Source organism: Centropristis striata, chromosome 22 (assembly GCF_030273125.1).
Source record: "Centropristis striata isolate RG_2023a ecotype Rhode Island chromosome 22, C.striata_1.0, whole genome shotgun sequence".
Lineage (NCBI taxonomy): Eukaryota > Metazoa > Chordata > Actinopteri > Perciformes > Serranidae > Centropristis > Centropristis striata.
In genome coordinates this window covers 23,383,885-23,403,549 of record NC_081538.1, presented here as the reverse complement: position 1 = coordinate 23,403,549, position 19,665 = coordinate 23,383,885, and the positions used below count along the sequence as shown (strand labels likewise).

The following is a 19,665-nucleotide window of genomic DNA, read 5'->3' as shown; positions in this document are numbered from 1 at the left end:
AAAGAAAAAAAAGTTATAATCATCCAATTTAAAATACAATTTCTACCTAATCTACCTATCTATTCTTCGCTTTCTGACAATTTTGCAGCATATCTAACTCACATAATTAATGAATTCAAAGCTGTGAAACAGTCACAGTTTGTTTAGGTTTAAGCACCAAAAGTACTTGCTTAGGTTGAGAAAAAGTTAATGGATTGGGTTAACATACTGTGTTACATTACGCAAGTAAAAAATAACGCTGCCTTCAAATGGAGCTTGTGAGTTTGTACTTATGACATAGTAAGAGGTCACATATATGCTCTTCTCAATTTGTTAAGGTTCTTATATTTGCATGAATGTTGGTATCTATAAGCCCCCGAGGCTAATTTAGGTAGCGAGTGAGTGACATAATGCAGGAAATATAAAGGCATAATAACAGAGGGAATAAATGAGGCCGTTGAGAATAGAAACTTTGTATGAAACATAATATTTCTGCTGATGCTGGACTTCACAAACAAATAAAAACGGAGACTCCAGATACTTTAAGTTGAAAGTTGTCACAGTGTTCTGTCAGACCTTCCCTCAGCTGTGGTGTATGTGTTTTAACATTATAGAAAGTTTGTCAAAATATTCCCAAATATGGCTCCTAAACATTGGTGTAACTTGGATTAGTCATTGAATATGCATGAATTAAGATAGAAAGAGATGAATGCAGCAGATTGACTGTTATTGTCTGATAAACCCAAACAATTAGAGCTCCTAGTAACTTGGAGTAAAGGTCGAGTCTGTGTCCAACAGTTATAAATAGGGCAGAGGACCTATTTGCCTGTATTTATAACTTTAAACATAGCCTGTGCCAGAAATATCTTTAACAATTTCTCTATTACAAAGAAAAGACTGACTAAAAAATGACTAAAACTACAAAATATATTCCTTGAAAAATGAACTTCCATGACTATTTTTGAAAATGTCAGCAAACACGTCACAGTTTGGAGTTTTCAGAAAAAAATTCCACATATGAGGTTGTGAATGCCACAAGAGTTCATTTGGACACTGAGTTTTGGTTTCACATTGGACACAAACAGCCGTCTCCTGGGTCAAATCCAGTGTTTGTCGCTCTTTGTAGTCATTTTACTTCCTCCTTCGCACCTGTCATCATTACTATGGCCACTAGAGGTCGCCACATAGAAAACAAACTTTAACATGGGTCTTATTAGGAAAAATCCACCATTTAGTGTTTGTTTTGGGCGGTGAGGACATTATTATATTCTTATATGCCTAAGTTTGTCAAATATAATAAAAATCTAAAGGAATAGATGCACTTTCCTTTCAAGTCTGCTCTTTAAAAAATGTGGGATACGGTGTTTTAGAGTATTGCAAAAGTTTAATATCCTGTCTTGGTCAGTTATGTACAAATACTTAAATACAATATCAGCTTTTCTCAAAATCTGCGTCTGAATATAAAATAAATAAATCTAAACATCACATTATTATAAAATATATACAAATTTGTTGCTCCTGTCGCACAGTTAGGAAGCAAACTTCGTAGCAAACAGGAGCCAGAATGGCTGAATATAGTGGAAATAATTTAGAGATAAATAATGGAAATTTGATGTCTAGTCGCTTATGTTTTAGTTTTCTGAGACGTCCTCGCTGAAGCTGATTTTGTCGTCGTTGGTGATGCTGTCCACGATGGAGGACAGACGCAGGAGGCTGGAGGACGCGGACGACTCACTGGTACCTAAAAAAAAAACAGAGGACACTGACTTACTTACACTGACATATTTTACTTATTTATTGTTGATTGTAAGTGAAGTTTGACAGATGTACCTTCTCTCTGGTTTGTCATTGCAGCGGTGGAATGGTCGGCAGAGGTCGGCCACGTCTCTGAGGACTTTTTCCAGTGATACTCATGACTGGCCACCTGCAACAACACACACCACATGTTAATCACACATTTTTCATCACCTAATATTAAAATTCATGCATAAACATGAGTATATTTGATCAATTTTGCAATTACCACACTGAAAAAAACTCTAGAAACACTTTTAAACACATGAAAACTCAAATAAAACAGAAAAACAATCATATTACATATGATTACAAGAAAATATTATATATAAAATAATAATTATATTATTATTATAAGAAAATATGATATGAAAGATGTTAGAGGGCTTAACATTAATCAGGGGACATCCTTGTTGCTGTTTGACGCAACTGGAATAAAAATATCAGTGACATACAAGACATATAAACCTGCAGTAAACACATCATAATGTCATGCAGGAATATTATAAGGATGGGAAGTTAATAAAAAAAAACACGCCATAAAGTCATTCCAAAGTCATCCGGCACACTGACAGCCTGCTCAGGAATATTATAGAATATTATGAGGATTTTTTTTAATGCTCTTACAGTGTGTCCTTTGAAGTTTTGGGACGATCCGTTTTGCGTTTTCTCCTGCTCGTCCAGCGTCTGCAGCAGCTCCTGTAACCTCTCGATGTAGCTGATGGCGCTGCGTAAAATCTCCACCTTGGGTAGCCTCTGGTTGGGGTTGGCCACGGTCTTCCTCTTCAGCACGTCGAAGGCCTCGTTGATCTTCTTGAGCCTCCTCCTCTCCCGGAGCGTGGCGGCCTTGCGCCTGTCCGTGGGCGCCGATTTCCTCTTGCAGATCTTGCAGGCCCACATGAGGCACTGGCCGTCGCAGTGCGCCCGGAGACCCGGGGGCGCGAGGACGTGCTCCTCCCCGCTGCTCTCCCCTCCGGTCTCGGACGGAACATTATCCTGGCCCGGGGACAGCGGGCTGTCATTGCCGTTATACAGAGGAGACACCCCGGACATGTCCAGGTGCTGTAGTGGTCCATGATCCCCTTCTTCCAAATAGCGCAAATCATTAAAAAGATAAGGGTTGGTCTCAAAAAGGTCCATCATATTGTTGCGCCCCTCTCTCTGTTTTGACAGTGGGACTCTGGCATTTAAACAGAGCAGCAGGGACACAAGTCACCAGGCTTATATATAGAATGTGAAACTCTACCCAACACTTTGGCTGTCACACTGCATCAAGCATCTTTTTTTTTCCTCCTTTCAATGCCTCTTTACAACCTTCTGACTCCGTACAGGAAATAAATATACATTAAGGCCTTCAGGAGCTATTGAAATGTCACCTCAGGTTTCATGACAGGTGCTTTAAATATCTGCATCCGGACAAAATGGCAGCTCAGAGACATATTTCCCAGCCCTGCCACTGAGAAAGTGAAAGATATAATACTGTGGTTTCAGGGCAAAACCTATTGTGGTGTGTGGGTCTGGAGTTAAAGGTGCTGCTTTCACAGGAAACTCGCTATAAGGAGTTCATAACAACAACAAAAACAACCTTTTTGCCAGGTTATGCATCAGACTTGTTTTTATCATAATCAGAAATACTTTATTAATCCAGGGGCGTCATTAGTATAATATAGCATAATAACATGATATAGTATAATAACATTAGTATAGTATAAGTAATAGAAATAGTAATACGTAAGTCTGTAAATAACACTAAATATACAACAGTATGAAATACAAATGCAACAAGTCTTAAGTAAAAAGACATATGTACAAATAGAAATAAAAATAAATATCCAAGGCTGCAGCGATGGAGTCAACATTTGGGGGACACACAAGTGGTGAACTTTTTATTTCTTTATTTATTAGTTTTTTCAGTAACATCTGATAGTGTTTTGTATTAGATTGCTATGTTTTTTTCTTTTTTTGTCATTTTTATTTTTATTTATTTTAATAATAATAACCCCAAAACAATGGATGATACAGTTATTATATACATGAAATAAAAATTAAAAATAAAACATTTGGGGGACCAAATCACACAGACGTGGTGAACTTTTTTTAAATTAATTTATTAATTTATTCGTTTTTACAATAACATCTGATAGTGTATTGTATTAGATGTTCTGTTTTTGTCATTTTTCTTTTATTTTTTTAAATAATAATATTAACAATAATTTATTCCAAAAAGCAACAGATAATAAAGTTATGATATACCAAAAAATAAGAAATAATAATTAAAACCAAAACCAACAAAAACAAACCAACAACAAAGAAATAAAAATGAATAATAATAATAATAATAATAATAATAATAATAATTTAAATTAAAAGGCAGCCCTCACCCCCACAGCACCTCAATAGTTCTTATAAAAACATGCAGACCTACAATATATACACATAATATAATATATGTATACATCCTCTCTACCAGTGCTCCTTTAAATTGTCGCACCTTTAATATAAACAAAATATTTATCTGTTTTTTCTGTTCTACCTCTTCTTGTTTCATTGTCTCTAATGGTAGAGCTTATCAGGATCCATAAAGTCCAATAAAGACCATAACTATAATCATAAACAGTAACCTATGCATTGTCCAGATATTCTGTTTTTATTCACATATTTACATGCAGTCTGAGGTGGTCACTGGGCAGTGAGGGTGTTTGCTCTGCTCTTATTTTCTAGCACAGCACTTATTTTATATTCATGTTTTTTATCAATACATTGTGGGGCCATATGACCTTGTTTATATCCTTTCTATCGTATTATTTAAAAGGCCATCCGGTTTGCTGTTATACATGTTAGAAGGTCATTCAGGGGTTTCCAGCTTTTCAATAAGGTGCGCCTGCAGTTACAATAGCCAATACGTTGTGAATAAATGCATTTCAATTCAGATGCCCTGAAGCTTATTTTTGCAGAATTCCTCATGAATAAGAGCTAAAAAAAAAAAAAAGACAAAGCAACTTATGCAGGAGGAGGAAAAACACCAGGCACCTTCATCTTTAGTACAACCTGTCAACATGCATGTTTTAGCTTCATCGTTGTGTGTTTTTTTTGTCTCATTAGAAATAAATCTTTTTCTTATTTGGAGAGTACAGAAATCAGACCCATTTCCCTTAAAATGTCAAAATAATTACAAATGATTCAAATATTTCTCCTCAACAACCTCATTAAGCAATAAACTGAAAAATAAGTGCATAATTCAGATCTAAATATCATCTAATTTTGGTATCAAGTACATCTTATGCATGTCTGTTAAATGGCTTGAAGGCAATAATATATGAAACATGAGAAAAAGATATAAATGAGACATGAAGGAGAAGCATCATAAAGCACAAAATCTTTATTCAAAAATGAAAAGAAATACAAATGAATATGTAGATATCTCTTGTCATCCAGCAGCTGTTTTCAGTGGAAAAAGCTCTTAAAAACCCACTTCACACTCCCTGCTCAGCACCAAACAGCAGACAGACAGTTAGAGACTAGCGGGTGGATGTAGTGAAGCATTTAGCAGCTAAAGGGCCACATATTTCCCTCAGGAGCCGGGAGCAAAACAGAGCGAGAAGGAGAGAGAATGCCTGACTTAGTTCCATCAGGTGGACACAAACACGGCTTCAATTGAATGATAATGAAGTTTCTGCCTCTGCTGGATGTGCAAATAGGCAACTTTTTGCTACTAAACTCGCCATATCAGAATAAAAGCTATGATATGTCGGTGATGTGTTGAAGGATTGTTTCCACTGTCACAACGTGGCACCAAAAACAGTTAATACAGGTTAAAGTGGTTGATTTTAGAGAAGATTCTGCAAATTTATGGTCATTATGCAAGCTCAAAAAAGCCTTTTATTCAAGACTTGACATATTTACAAGGAATACAATCAGGTACCAATGAGATAGGAGACAATACATATCAGCAATGAAAAGCACAGAATATAAGCAATGTTCAGTATAAGACAATAAGAATAACAAGTATCCAAAGTTTTTGCAGCAGCAGGAAAAGTCCAGTAAGGTAAAAAAAAAAATAATAATAATAATAATTGGTGTTTGTAGCCTTAACACGACAAGCAAGTTATCATAGATGATCTGCTTTATTGTTGTTATTGTTATTATTATATTATTGCTGTGAAGACAGTCTCGTAGTCCGTCTGTTCATCGCATTCTTGTAAATGCAATATCTCAAGAAGGGTTTCGGGATTTCGTCAAATCTGCCACAAATCTTGGCACTGGGACTCAAGCATGAACTGACTTTGTAGGTCAAAGGTCAAGGCCACTGTACTGTACTGTATCCTTGTGTCTGTCCCAGTCTTTTGAATGTGAAATCTCACAAACACCTTGAGGAAATTTCTTTACTGTGACCTCACAAAATAATTTTTTGGTCGTATATCAAGAATTCATATGCTAATCATGACAAATGGATGGCTGGATAGATAGATAGATAGATGGATGGATGGATGGATGGATGGATGGATGGATGGATGGATGGATGGATGGATGGATAGATAGATAGATAGACAGATAGATAGATAGATAGATAGATGGATAAAAAACACCAAGCACAACATACAGAATTTTGAAAAGTATATAAGAATATCGAGAGAAAAAAAATCACAAAACTACTGTACAACAAACAAAAATAAATAAGTATAAAAAATCACTAAATGATGAAGTGATATCCAAAGGTCAACTTCACTGTGGCATCATAATGTTCTGCAAAGCCACTTTTCTGGCCACTTTTTATTTATGAATGACATAACTCAGGAACAGAAGGGGAGATATTAGGTCAGATACTGAATTGGTGACATTAATCTTGCAGCCCACCTTAAAACTGTGTTAATGGTCTTCTGCACTGCTGGGGTGAAGATGTGTGTTTTTTTTATTTGAGGCAACATCCAAATTTAAAGCATTGTCTACTGCAGGGATGGGCAACTTAAATGCTGGAGGGGGCCACAATTTTTCATTGACACTACCACAGGGCCACATATAGGACCATGCACTTAACCAGATATGATGAAACTGCAATTTTAAATATGTTTACAGTGCACTAACTTAACATATGTCATGCTCAAATGCATGTATAACAGTATAAATAGGAATATAAAAGGTTTGAAGCAAAAAAAAATAACCACTGTGATTTCTTTTTTTTTCAGTGCAAGAACAGCAGACCAACATTAATTGCAAGAAGAAATTTTGTGCATTTTTACACTGCACTTTTAAGATTCCCTTTAAGCCTCCAGTTGCCCATCCCTGGTCTAGTGTCATGGGAACTTAAGTCCGAACAGACATGGATATAAACTACAACTTGGCTGGTTTGGATCTGTTAAAAAAGAAATTATTTAACACATTTTTTCAAAAACAACAGCTAATAGAATCAGTTCCCCTGGTATTACAGCTAATCTACACATCTTAGACCTTGAATGTTCATTGGAAATTCTTTGTTCTGAAGAAAAAGTCTGACACACGCTCAGCAAGCAGGTAGAACATGTTGTCCAATGTCTTATTTAAGGTAAAAGGCAGCGATCAGTCATGCCCACTGAGAGTATAACATCACTCACATACATATAATCCTACACACACTTCAGACGCGTCGTGCCTGTTTTAGCCGGTGGGAATGGTATGGCCGATTGTAACATGTAGAAAATCCCAACATAAATAGACAGGAATGTGCAGTGTCAAAACAGCTTTGTGAGGCGCATGCATGGGATGTTATAAATAGAAACGTGGCTCATTCATCTCAGATTCATAAAAGAGATAAAAGCCTGTGAGGAGGTGATATATAGCCTGTGGCATTTTTGCTGCAACCTGAAAGGTCTACAACTGGAAACTTCACGGCCACGGGAATGTGAGGGATTCCTATTTCTGTATGGCTGCCGTTAGAGTGGGGTTTTACTTTTACCCTATGGGGGTACCGGCCCCCTCCTCACTGCCGGCTTCTGTTACGTTGTTGTGGAGGGCTGAGAGTTATTTTCATTATTTGTCAGGGTGTCTGAAACACTATTACCAGTCAACATGGTATCTCGTATCCAAGTCGTACACGTCATATTATATAGACTGTTTTGAGGAGCAGCCAAGTGAGAAAAACTATTCATATCAGCCTCCAGAAGCCGGATTCACTAAAGTGTTCTTAAGAATAAACTTCTTCAAAATTCTTAAGAAAATTCCTAGATAACACTACAATGTTCTCTTAGTAAATCACGGAGGCAGTTTTTGTATTTGATACTACCGTATTTCCTCAAATAGTAGCCGGGGCTTCTATTAATAAAAAATCAGTTTGGGACCCAGCTAATAATAGGGGCAGGCTATTATTTGAAGGAGGCTTTTATTAAAAAAAGAAAAAGTGCCGGTCAGAGCAGCTCTGACTGGCACTCTTTAGAGTGTTTTACACAACGCATTGTAGCCAGTTACCCGGATGTCGGCCATATTGGAAGTACTCGGATGTAAACAAACAATGAACAGCACGCTGAATGTTCATTTTAAGCAGGATTTAAAATGTCTAAACTACTAAAAATCCTTCATTTTTTTAAGTTCACGGATAAAAACATTATTGTCACAGGAGTGATCTTAAGTTAAAAATTTAACAACATCCTAAGTGAGGAAACTTCCAAAGACATATGACAATTCTTATTTTAAAAAAATGCTGAATAGCGTTTAAGAACATGTTTTTTCTTAAGAATTTTCTTAAGTTTTATCTTAAGAACACTTTTATGAATCTGGCCCCAGAGGGTTAAGGTCACTCATGTGATAGTGTCATATTAAATAGTACCAAATACAACAACTGCTTTTACTAAGAGAACATTGTAGTGTAATCTAGGAATACACTTATATGTCATACAGACTGAAAGGCCATTTCAATTATATGTCAACTGCCAGAATAAGCTTTATGTGATACATTCACAAATAAACTACTGTGACCAATTTCAATGAACAAAATGTGTTACCACATTGTCTAGGGCTAAACTAAATATTCAAACATCAAATAAATGTCATAACAATTGTTGTTCAAGTAAATACAATAAATATCAAGACTAACCTGTTTTAAGACCGGTGAGGGCTTCTTGTTGTTGTGAAGTAAAATGAGAAGAAATCTAAGAACTTTGTTTTCAAGAATCTAATTTGTTCTCAAGTTCTCTCTTAGGAAAAAACTGAAAAAGAAAGTTAAAAAAAAACTAAAGAAAGGCTAAGAATTTCTTCATGAATACCAAATCTTCTTAAATTTTGACCTAAGAGCGAAGTTAAGAAAAAAGTGTCAATTAAGAAGCTTTTTTTTCTTCTTAAGAATGCTCTGTGAATCCGGCCCCTGGTTGTTATTTAAATTCACAAATGTCATATCTCTGAACTATTTTAATTACGTTAACAACAAACTGGTGGTAAAAAGCCTACAGAGCCACCATCACTTATATAAATCTAAATTAACAATAATATAATCAGTAAACTATCTACTTACCATTCAGACAGTTCGGTTATATTCTGGAGTGTTTTTTTTACCATTTTTATCCATTCTTGGTATGAAGAAAATTGCATTATTCAGAACCAAATGTTGTGTAACAAATGGTATCAACCCAAAAATTGCTGCAACAAATTATGGGACATAGTTGAACATGGAAATGGACTTCAGAAAGCCACCATTAATGTTATGACCCTTTATACAAATTGTTGACCAGAACAACTTGACACATAGTGAGCTTCAAATTAATCTTCAGGTTCACAGCTTTCAGATGATGTACACCAATTCTATGTGTAATTTATTGTTGACCTGCTATCTCCCCCTAAACATCCACTGCCCACAACCACCAATTCTAAAAAATAAAAAAAAGGACCTTGAATGGTAAATGGCTATGCACTTTGTTTGTTTCTGATCTTACATGTTCACAGAATAAAATAAAAATGCTAAAGTTTGCTTAATTTTCACTAAATGTCTCTGAAAAAGGAAGAAAGGTAGAAAAAAAACTTGTAATAATGCATCCAATATATAATATAAAAATAATTCCCATTCTCTACTTTCAAACAATATTGCATAAATATTGCAGCTCATGTAACTCACATAATTATTGGATTCATATTCATTTGTGGGATATTACTTCCACCAATGAGGTTTTGAAGGTTTCAGTTGAGTTTATTTTTTGTCGGCAAGACTACAAAAATCCTGGCCATGATTTTCAGAAAAATTCTTGGAAGGATGTAGCATGTGCCAAGGACAGACCGTCCTCACCCAAAAAATGACCATGTAGGTCGTTGTGAACGCATCTTATTACAACCAATAGTTACGCTTGTATTTAATTAGCGACCTCTAGGGGTCATAGTAATTAGGACGAGTGGAAAACAGGAAATGAGGAGACGGAGCATGAAAACTGTGAAGGTCGGACCCAGGAGACTGTTATTCTTATTCTGTCCTAGGTCCCTTTTGAAACAGAACAAGACCTCATAAACTAAAGCTGAGTCTTTACTGCAGCAGCTCAGGATCGATTCCAGCCTGTGGCCCTTTGTTGCATGGTTCCCTCTTTCTATTTCCACCGTTTCCTGTCTGATCAAGGCAGTCAACTTTGAGTTATTTTAACTTGTAACGTTATGTGACGGCACACAATCCAACAACAACACAATGTCTTTTCCTAATCCCAATAACTAAGGGCGCTTTCTAGAGATGCACCGAATATTCGGTAACCAAATACATTTGGCCGAATATTGCAAAAAAAGCCACATTCGGTATTCGGTGGAATGAGTGAAAAACAAAGCCGAATATATATATTAAATATTAGCAGCGCGTTTTAAATATGCAAGAAAACAACGTGCAGTGACACGGTTTTAAAAGTAAAATTTTACTTGAGCCTTCTGTTTACATTATTAACCTACTGTGACTAAGACTTCCAAAGACTGCCAAAAGTACAATAAATCATTTGTTGTGGCTTTATCCACTTTGATGCACTACCATGTTCTTTTGGGAATGCACTTTTATTCAAATATTCAAATGTCAGAATATTAAATAAACATTTATTTTGTTTGAAAACCCTGTCTAAAAATGTATTTATGCAATTTTTTTTTTTAAATAATGAAAACTTAATCACATTCGGTATTGGCCAAGCGTTTGATTTTTATCTGGCTTCGGCCAAAAATTTGCTATTTGGTGCATCCCTAGCGCTATCACAACCCAAAGTTTAGTCTGTTTCAGTTGAACTCTGGTGCGGTTAAAACCTTGTTACGGTTTGTTTGGTTGCTTGTGAACGCTCCCATCGTACTCTGGTGCGGACCAAAACAACCGGTCCAAGAACACTTGAGAGAGAGAGAGGAGGTCTCTGTCCGTTTCCAAACAAACCTTAGTGCGGTTTGTTTGCACTGTGAACATAATCCGACCCAATTACAGGAAATGAACCAAACCACAGCAGATTGTGGGCGACCTGCACGTCCACATAAACAATGACATGTCTACAATAATTCAAGATCAGCCGGAGGAGAAAGGATTCGTGCACACAATAGATCAGTGCAGAGTCAAGATAAAATAAAACTTCAACATCAATATTTCATGGTGCGTTCGGCTCCATGTTGCTTTGTTTATATCCATGTCTGCAAGTTTCCAACCAATAAAAATGAATAGTGGGAGTTTATTTCCAGCCCTCCACCTCCGTACACGCACCTACGCAAATTTTTGTAGTTTTATTTGGTCCGCTTACATTTCAGCATCAGACAAAATACAAAATGAACCAAAAGGATTAATTTTAATCTGTTTTGGACTAACCAAACAGACTTGGATTGTGAAAGTACCCTTAGGAGTTCTGTTGCCTAAACCTAAAAGTCACTGAACAACAAACCATTGTGTCATTTAGGTAACATGGTATCACAGGAATCCGTGAAATAGCCACGGATTTGCTTAACTCAAAAACTGACACAGATTTCGCTACAATGCAAGTCAATGACAGTCATATCCCGTGGCCATTCCAACATACAAAGTGATTATGTACATTCACTTTAGAAAATAAAACATATATTTCTCGCTAGAAATGTGATCAAAATCCATTTTTATGCAGAAACTAAGTCAAAATATTGATTTTTTTCACACAAAAAAAAAGGAAAAAATATCCATGGAATAGCCACGGGATATGACTGTCATTAACTTGCATTGTCGGGAAATCCGTGTCAGTTTCACGGAAATTTGAGTGATTCCATGGCTATTCCACGGATTTTGAGTTAATCAAATCCATGGCTATTTCACAGATTCCTATGAGACCAAGGACAGAATCATGTTGTCACCTAGTTTTTAATTTGTGATTACGACCAGTTTTTGTGTCCATACATTAATTTCTTCCCCTCCCTCTAACAGTATCCCAACATCAACAGTTACATTGATCTGTTTACAGTGACAGACGGTTGTCCTCTCAGCTGTAAGTGATATCATTAACGACTGCAGCATCTTACTTTAGGTGAACTCATCGGAGAGCATGCTGGCTCACAGGTAAAGCCCACTGAGACACTCCAGTGGAGCAGAGCGCTAATTAACATTATTGGTTCCACCTGTGCAGGTCACAATACCCGCTGTGAGCAAAGCTACTAGATAGAAACAAATCGACTAGTCACAGTAGGGAAAGCACAGGTGTAAATAATGAAAGTAATTATTAAATTCCATTTAGCTGCTTTGATTTCAGGACCCTCATCTCATGCATGCTGGCACACTGTCACTCTCGCTGGAACATTTCAGCATAACAAAGTCATCATTTGTGTTGTTAGTAGCACCTGTGCTTTTCCTACTATGCCAATCAAACTGTGTGCTCAAAATAGACATTTTTTCACACACATTGTCTTGTTTTACAGGGAAACACAGGTGGCCAAAATAACATTAAGAAGGGGGTTTTTCTATGTAGGTATGCAAGTAAATTAGTGCCATTACTGTCTCCTAATAATTGCATTTAAAAATGGCATATCATTTTAAAAATAAAGTTTTTTTTCTCTCACACGAATAAGGAAATGTTTGAATTTACATGCAAAGCAACGTTAACATTTTTATGGTTTTGTTTGGTCTCTTAAAAGCACTTTGTTTAGGATTTGGAAAGTTTACTCAAATTTATTTTTTCCAATATTCAATCAAACCACCATATTTCCCAACTCTTTTCTAAAGTAATTTAGTTGTCCAAACCTAACCGGCTGCAAGATGCATGACACAAACCAAGGCAAAATGTCTGCTGTGAGAAAGGCAGATTCTTGTCAACCAGACTGTGTGCTTAAAAATAGACATTTTTCACACACATTTTAACTTGTCTTACTGGGAAAACACAGGTGAACCAAATAACATAAACAAGGGTGGGTTTTATTATGTAGGTATGCCAGTAAATTAGTGCCAGGAAGCCAACACTGTCTACTAATAATTACATGTTAAAATAAAGTTTTTTTCTCACATTAATAAGGAAATGTTTTGTAATTTACATGCAAAGCATAATAATTGTATGGTTTTGTTTGGCTAACTAAAAGCAATTGGTTTAAGATTTGTAAAGTGTACTCAGTACTGATTTCAAAGTTAATTTTTCCAATATTTAATCAAATCAGCATATTTTCTGAAGTAATTTAGTTGCAAAAACCTAACAAGATGTGAGATGCATGACAGAAATCCCATTATCTGGTGTCAAAGTCCCGGTTTTGTACCCTGCAGTCATGCAGGTGCATAATTAATGTGATTGATTGCATCTGTGTGCTTCCTGTTGTGTCAAAATGCATCCTGTTGAATTTCTCTCTGCGAGTTTCTTCAGTGTTAAAGGGCAGCAAAAGCTGTAAATATCACAGCTTTTATAGGCTGAGTCAGCATTATGTTCTGTGGTTTGACAATGAAGTCCAGCAGATGAAATCTATTTACTTGAAGATGTCAGATAATGTTATTTTATGCACATTATGTTGGTATTTCCTCACTGTTAAAGCAGCAGGACAGAAACATAGAAACCTTATAAAAATGCTGAATGTGTTCTTGTAAAAAGACTTGAATTCTGCTGCAAGTAGTGTTTAAAATAGATATGTGTATTTCATCAAATACTGCAAATGCAAAAGATTTCCTCTGGGGTTTTTTTACTCAGAAGGGAGGAATTCTCGAGGGCAGTCAGGTGCGAAAAACAATATAGCTTTTATTACCGGCTTGCTGTTTGTGAGCTTGCCATGCAGCAGAAATCATGCAATATAGCAGAGAGTGTGTGTGATCCAAGTGGGAGGTGTTGTTATTTGAGTGCGTTTTGTCAGGAAAGATAGATTTTGCATCCCAGAGTCGCCATAAAAAGCAAAACAAACTGCGTTTTCCATCACCGGCACTTTCTTATTTTCATGAAAACCACTAGTCAGAGTGCAAAAGCAAAATGACAAATGATGATAAATGAAAGATGATGATAAATAATAGATAAACATTTGCTCCAAATGGCTTCTGAATATGTATTTCAATTAAGCCTGATTTCAGACTATAATTTGCCTCGATCACTGAGCTGAAATAAAGTACACTTTCTCGAGACGAATGGAGTCGTGTCCCTGCTGTGCCCCGATCGTGTATTCTCTCCTTGGGGCTACTGTGCATCCTGGACCGGACCATAAATTCCCGTCAGTGTCAAGGGGTTGACGCTTCAGCTGTCAGGGAGAATCATGGGATAGCCTGGGTAGAAAGTCAAACCGGAGGATCTGGCCTCTCAGGCGAGGAGGTGGAGTCAGGATGGACTGCAGGAAGCGTAAATCTGTCTAGAATCCAAAGAAGCTCTGCAGTCTGAACTCTGCATCTAAAAAACATATGATGAAATCTGGATGTTTATATTGGAGCTGATCTGACTGACTGATCGATTCTTTCTATTGTGTTAAATAAAAAGGTCATTTTACAGCAATAGGTCTTACTCAATAGAATAGTTTGACAAGTTGGGAAATAAACTTTTCTCTTTTGCTGAAAGTTAGATGAGATGATTAATTTCACTTTTATATCTGTCTATATAATGTTAGCCTAAGATAAAGCCAGGAGGCGCTTAGCTTAGCTTAGCTCACCACAAAGACAGTTATTTTAGCTTTGTCCATGGCAACAAACAAAAACTGTACTGTAAACAACAAGCACTAAATATGAGGCTAAAGCTAGCAGCACTCTTATTTTAGCATGAAAACCAGAAGGGGGAAACACCTGACTCTGTCCTTGGTTACCACAATTTGGCTACCAGCTCCTTTAACGCTCATTAATTAACATGATATATATTAGGGGGGGGAAACTTGTCCACCGCTAACAAAATCTAACTACTTCCACCTTCACTTTGGCCTATATGTTTGTTTGTTTTTAATTAAAAGCAACAAACAAAAAAACGTGCTAAAGATGAGGTTAGCTAGCACCATTAGCTTATTATAGCATGAAAACTGGGAGTAGGTGGAAACAGTTTGCCTGGCTCTGTCACCGCTAAAAGCTCACTTGTTGTATCTTGATTTAATAAAACAACAAATAAAAACTATAGTGTAAAAACAAACGCTAAATGTGAGGCTAAAGCTAGCTGCATTAGCTTATTATAGCATGAAATGCTGGTTTAAACAGCTAGCCTGGCTCTTAAGACAAAATATAATGTGTTAATTAAATTCTTTTTGTTTTTTTAAATAAGTCATTTGTGTTTAACATAATCGATCCTTATTATAATTTTAATTAAAATGGTATATTTTGGTTTAAAGAGCAACATAATTTAAAGAGATAAACTCCAAAAAGTACCCTAAATACAAGTGGATAAAACAAGTTCAGGCAGGTTTATCCTCCTGCATGCATCCCTGATTCCTGCCACATGAAATTCATGAGGAAGATTTTTTTTCCCAGTCTTTCTGCACTTTGGCAGCACCTCAATATTCCAAACTTTAAAGTAGGACATGATCCCAGAAGGCACAGGGAGTATCTCCTCCTGTGCAACTCTTCAAACATTTTTTTTCTGAGGTGAATAATTGATCAGGCGCTGGGGGAGAAGTGAGAGAGAAATAATGACATGCAATTTATTGCTGCAGATGTATTTTAAGCATATTGATCGTTTCCTTTTATTTAAAATAAGGAACCGGTTATTCCAGTATTTTTGTTTTGCAAGAATATGTAGTAAGAAGAAGTATTTCAGGACTATGTAAAAGAATAATAACTTTTACTTTTGGTAAAATAACTGAAATTAACATTTTTGTTGCTGAATTGTTTCTTCCTCTGTTTTTTCATTTATTTAGTTTTTATATTTTCGACAAATACAGTCAACCCAACAAGTTCTCTACTCATATGGCTACAAAGTTATTTGTTCCTGAATTACTGTCCTTCAAACCTAAATATTAACGATGAGAGGTTTAACATGTGGTTAATGTTGTGAAACTGTCGTAGTTTGGTTAGGTTTAGGCACCAAAGGTTTAGGAAAACATTATTTGGTTGAAGTATGTAATTTAGGTTATTTACCTAAGTTAACCTCAAGCCCATAGGAAGAATGCCGGGCTTTGAAGCCGATTTGACAGTGGCCAAACGATGGAATTACAACTTCTGTCTCCATCATGTGATGCCAAGGACGCCCAAAGGACTTTTCTCCAAAGACTTACATGGTTAGAGATCCAAATGAGCGTTTCGCAGGTCGCGGTACAGAGCGGAGCATTCTAAAAATAGCGCACAAGTCATTATGCAAAAAGATTGCAGTTTTCTTGAAATTAAACTACAAAACCACTTATCTAGGTTTAGGGCAAAAAACATCCTTGTAAGGCGTAACAAAAGACAGTTTAAACAGTAAATAAATATACGTTCATGTAAAAATGTGATGCGCAAATCTTGAGGCACTGAAATTCAGTGATGTTTAAATCACATTGTTGACTTTTGTTTTCACATGAGACACAAACCCTGTTCTCCTGGGTGAAAGTCAGACATCTGTTTTATGTAAATTATGTAGCCTATGTTATGTAGGTTAAAATAACCCAACAATGGCTTTTGGTGTCACATGGGACACAAACAGTGGTCTCCTGGTTCCCCTTAGACCTCCTCCCTGCATGGACTTTGTCACTCTTTATATACTAAGCCACCTTACTTCAAACTCTAGCTCTTTTTATCTTTGGGCATATTTCATATTTGGTGTTAATAATGGAAAAGATAAAGATCAAGCCATGAATATTATTTGGTATCCATGTTTTGAAAAATTATATCAAGGGCATATTCAGTACTAGAGGCATGTGTGAATTAATGATGTCGGTGACTTAATGACATTGGCCCAATATGAATTAATAATAACAATAATATCTTGTTGGTCCATGCTCCACTAACCCCCAGGAGTGTAATTATAAACTGGTGCTATTGAATGCTGAAACTTTATTATTGACTGTAGTTTAACACCACTTTGCTTAAACGCTGACTTTCCTTTCTCTTTCACTCATCTCAAGTTTCCGAACAGTTAAAAAAAAAACCTTAACGCCTCGCCGTGAGAATCAGATTGTCTTACAGTTTATAACAGAGCTTGACGACGTGATTTTTCTCCCTCCACCAAATGTTAAAAATGGGATCCAGTTAGAACCAGTGCTGACACGGGGGTCACAAACAGAACTGATAATGAACATGAACCGCAGGACCTCGTCTCTCTCCACCCCCCTCCTAACACACCTCCCCGCCCCCCCACCTACCCCCCAGCTTAACGGGACCTCCTGCCTCAGACAGGCTGCACACTCATTGGGCTGTTTGAGAGGAAACTATGATCGCCGTGACGGACACACCGTATATAACCCGGCTCCACACCTGGGATATGAATTAGCCAATAAGGGGTTAAGTACCCTGGTCATGGGCCCGATGACAATGCCTCACCTGGGATCATGACCCCTTCGACCCTCAGGGCCTCCGGTCCTCCGACTCAGGCTGCAAAGAGAGATGGAAAAGAGTGCTCATATCTCAATAAAGTTATGGAATTTGAGAAATGGTGTCGTGGACACCAATTACAAATGATACATCACAATTTCATCAGAGATTGATCCAAAAAGAGGAGAGATAAGATGGATGACTCATATCTGCAGTCTCTCTATTGTTGTTTTCACTCTTTTTCTCAGTTTGTAAAGTGACGAATCGACAATAACTGCCACCCAGAATAGATTTTCTAGAAGTTTTATTTTACCCTTCCCATGCTAATAGGGATTTATTTGCCCATTATTATTAAACCTTTTCATAATTCACTCTGACCTTTTCTAAGGAACTGATGCTTTTAAAGACCCCCCTCAAGTGAAAAGCAAGTTTTAAATCTTGTTAACATATCCATATGATGTTCTTCTTATATGTTACAAGACACATTCTAAGCTAAATGGCTTATAAATGCCCTCTCTGAGCATTTTAGTTTAAAAAAAACCCCACTGATCCACCAAGTTTATGGATTGAGGTGAAGTTTACGCAACAATGTGTGTAAGTTTTGTACAAAATTTTGGTTGGTTTGGATATGGTCCTAATTTAAGTAACTTTGGAATTATATTTTCAATGACTCAATTATAATAAGTCACTAAAATAAGCCAAGATTGACTTCTGATTTCATACGACACATAAACACTGGTTTCCTGGGTGATAGTCATTATTTTTGTTTGACCTCTTCATCCCCCTCGAGCTCCGCAAAAATATGTAATATTTATTTGTCAAAGACAAAAATTATCCAGGGGAATATATTTTTAATTTGAAACATAATTGCAAATGCTGTTTTGTCGTATGAAAACTTCATTTTTAGGAGACCAGGCTGCTCCAGAGAAAAAAATAATCATGATTTGTTTTTTTGATAAGTGATAGTGCCATATGTTGCTGGAAACGGCTGCCAAAAAACAAATCATAAATGGGAGAGAAGCAATTGAGATAACTGCTAAAAGAAAGGCGTCAGCTAGCAGCCATGTGCTGTGAGAGGCCATAAACAAAGAGTACAACAGGTGGTTACAATGAGCAGAAATTCCTCTTCTCTTGTTACTCTGCTTATTAGCAAGTTTCACTAGCAGCCAGAAATAACCTCCAATGTCAAACCAGTACATGGAATTATTAGCCCTTCAGCAAGAGTCTCTTTTTCTTGCAATGTCTGTCTACTTTCCAGAGATTACTTTGCAATCACTATGGTCACTAATGAGATGTAAAATTTCAGTTCTCACTTAATATTACCACTCAAACTACCTTTTTCTAGCCAGTCTTCTTTTCAAGCTGCTGCCTCATACTTATTAGCAGAAAATGGATTATATGACAATTACTTGAACTGGACAAGGCATTTCCATAACCTTGCCTCATGGGAGAGTTATCAGTTCAGTTTGGAGAAGCTGCATAACTTTAAGGCTGAGAATACATTTTGGGGCTTTTGGCTGAGACGGAAAATTTCTTTCACAGCTAAAAAACCACTTTGCAGGATTTGGGAATTAGGCAGGTTGTCAGAGAGCCATGCATAGAGTATTTGAATTTTTTAAGCATGCAAACCGCACAAAATTCCAGGAGGCTAAACTCCAAGGAAGCTTTTTACTTTTGCAGGATTTAAAGCTGCACGGGCTGCTTACAACAAATATTTTAAAAAATGGTGTCGTTGAGCTGCTGTGTTGTGTTATTGTCATTGCATGGAGCAACAAAACTCCTTGCCTATATGCACAAACACATAGGATTCCTGACAGGCTTCCTGCACAGGGCTGGAAGAGTGCCAGTCACGGCTCAAGTCTTGCACAAACAATGGCTCCCCTCCGCGGGCCAGCAGATCAGGAGCGGTAACACAGTCACGACCGCCGGTATGATAGCATCTCCCACTGAAAACACAGCTAATCTTCTTGGCCTGGCTCCCTCATACTCACAGGCTAGACTCAACGGTGGTCAAACAAAGCGGGGAGTAACTGTCTCTGGAGCTAAGCTAACAGACGGCTCCTCTCACTCGTGCCCTGAGCTGCGGGTTAGACGTGGCGGCTTGG

General features: G+C 37.0%; 1 protein-coding gene across 1 annotated transcript; it reads right to left on the bottom strand.

Moving 5' to 3' along the window:
* Window positions 1–1,415: 1,415 nt before the first annotated feature.
* Window positions 1,416–2,926, bottom strand: myf6 (myogenic factor 6). Its single transcript, XM_059326057.1, has 3 exons — window positions 2,401–2,926; window positions 1,810–1,903; window positions 1,416–1,720 (listed from the first exon to the last, which is right to left on the bottom strand). Exons 1-3 carry the CDS (start codon window positions 2,914–2,916, stop codon window positions 1,611–1,613), a joined length of 720 nt encoding a protein of 239 aa, XP_059182040.1. The 5' UTR covers window positions 2,917–2,926; the 3' UTR covers window positions 1,416–1,610.
* Window positions 2,927–19,665: the final 16,739 nt, after the last annotated feature.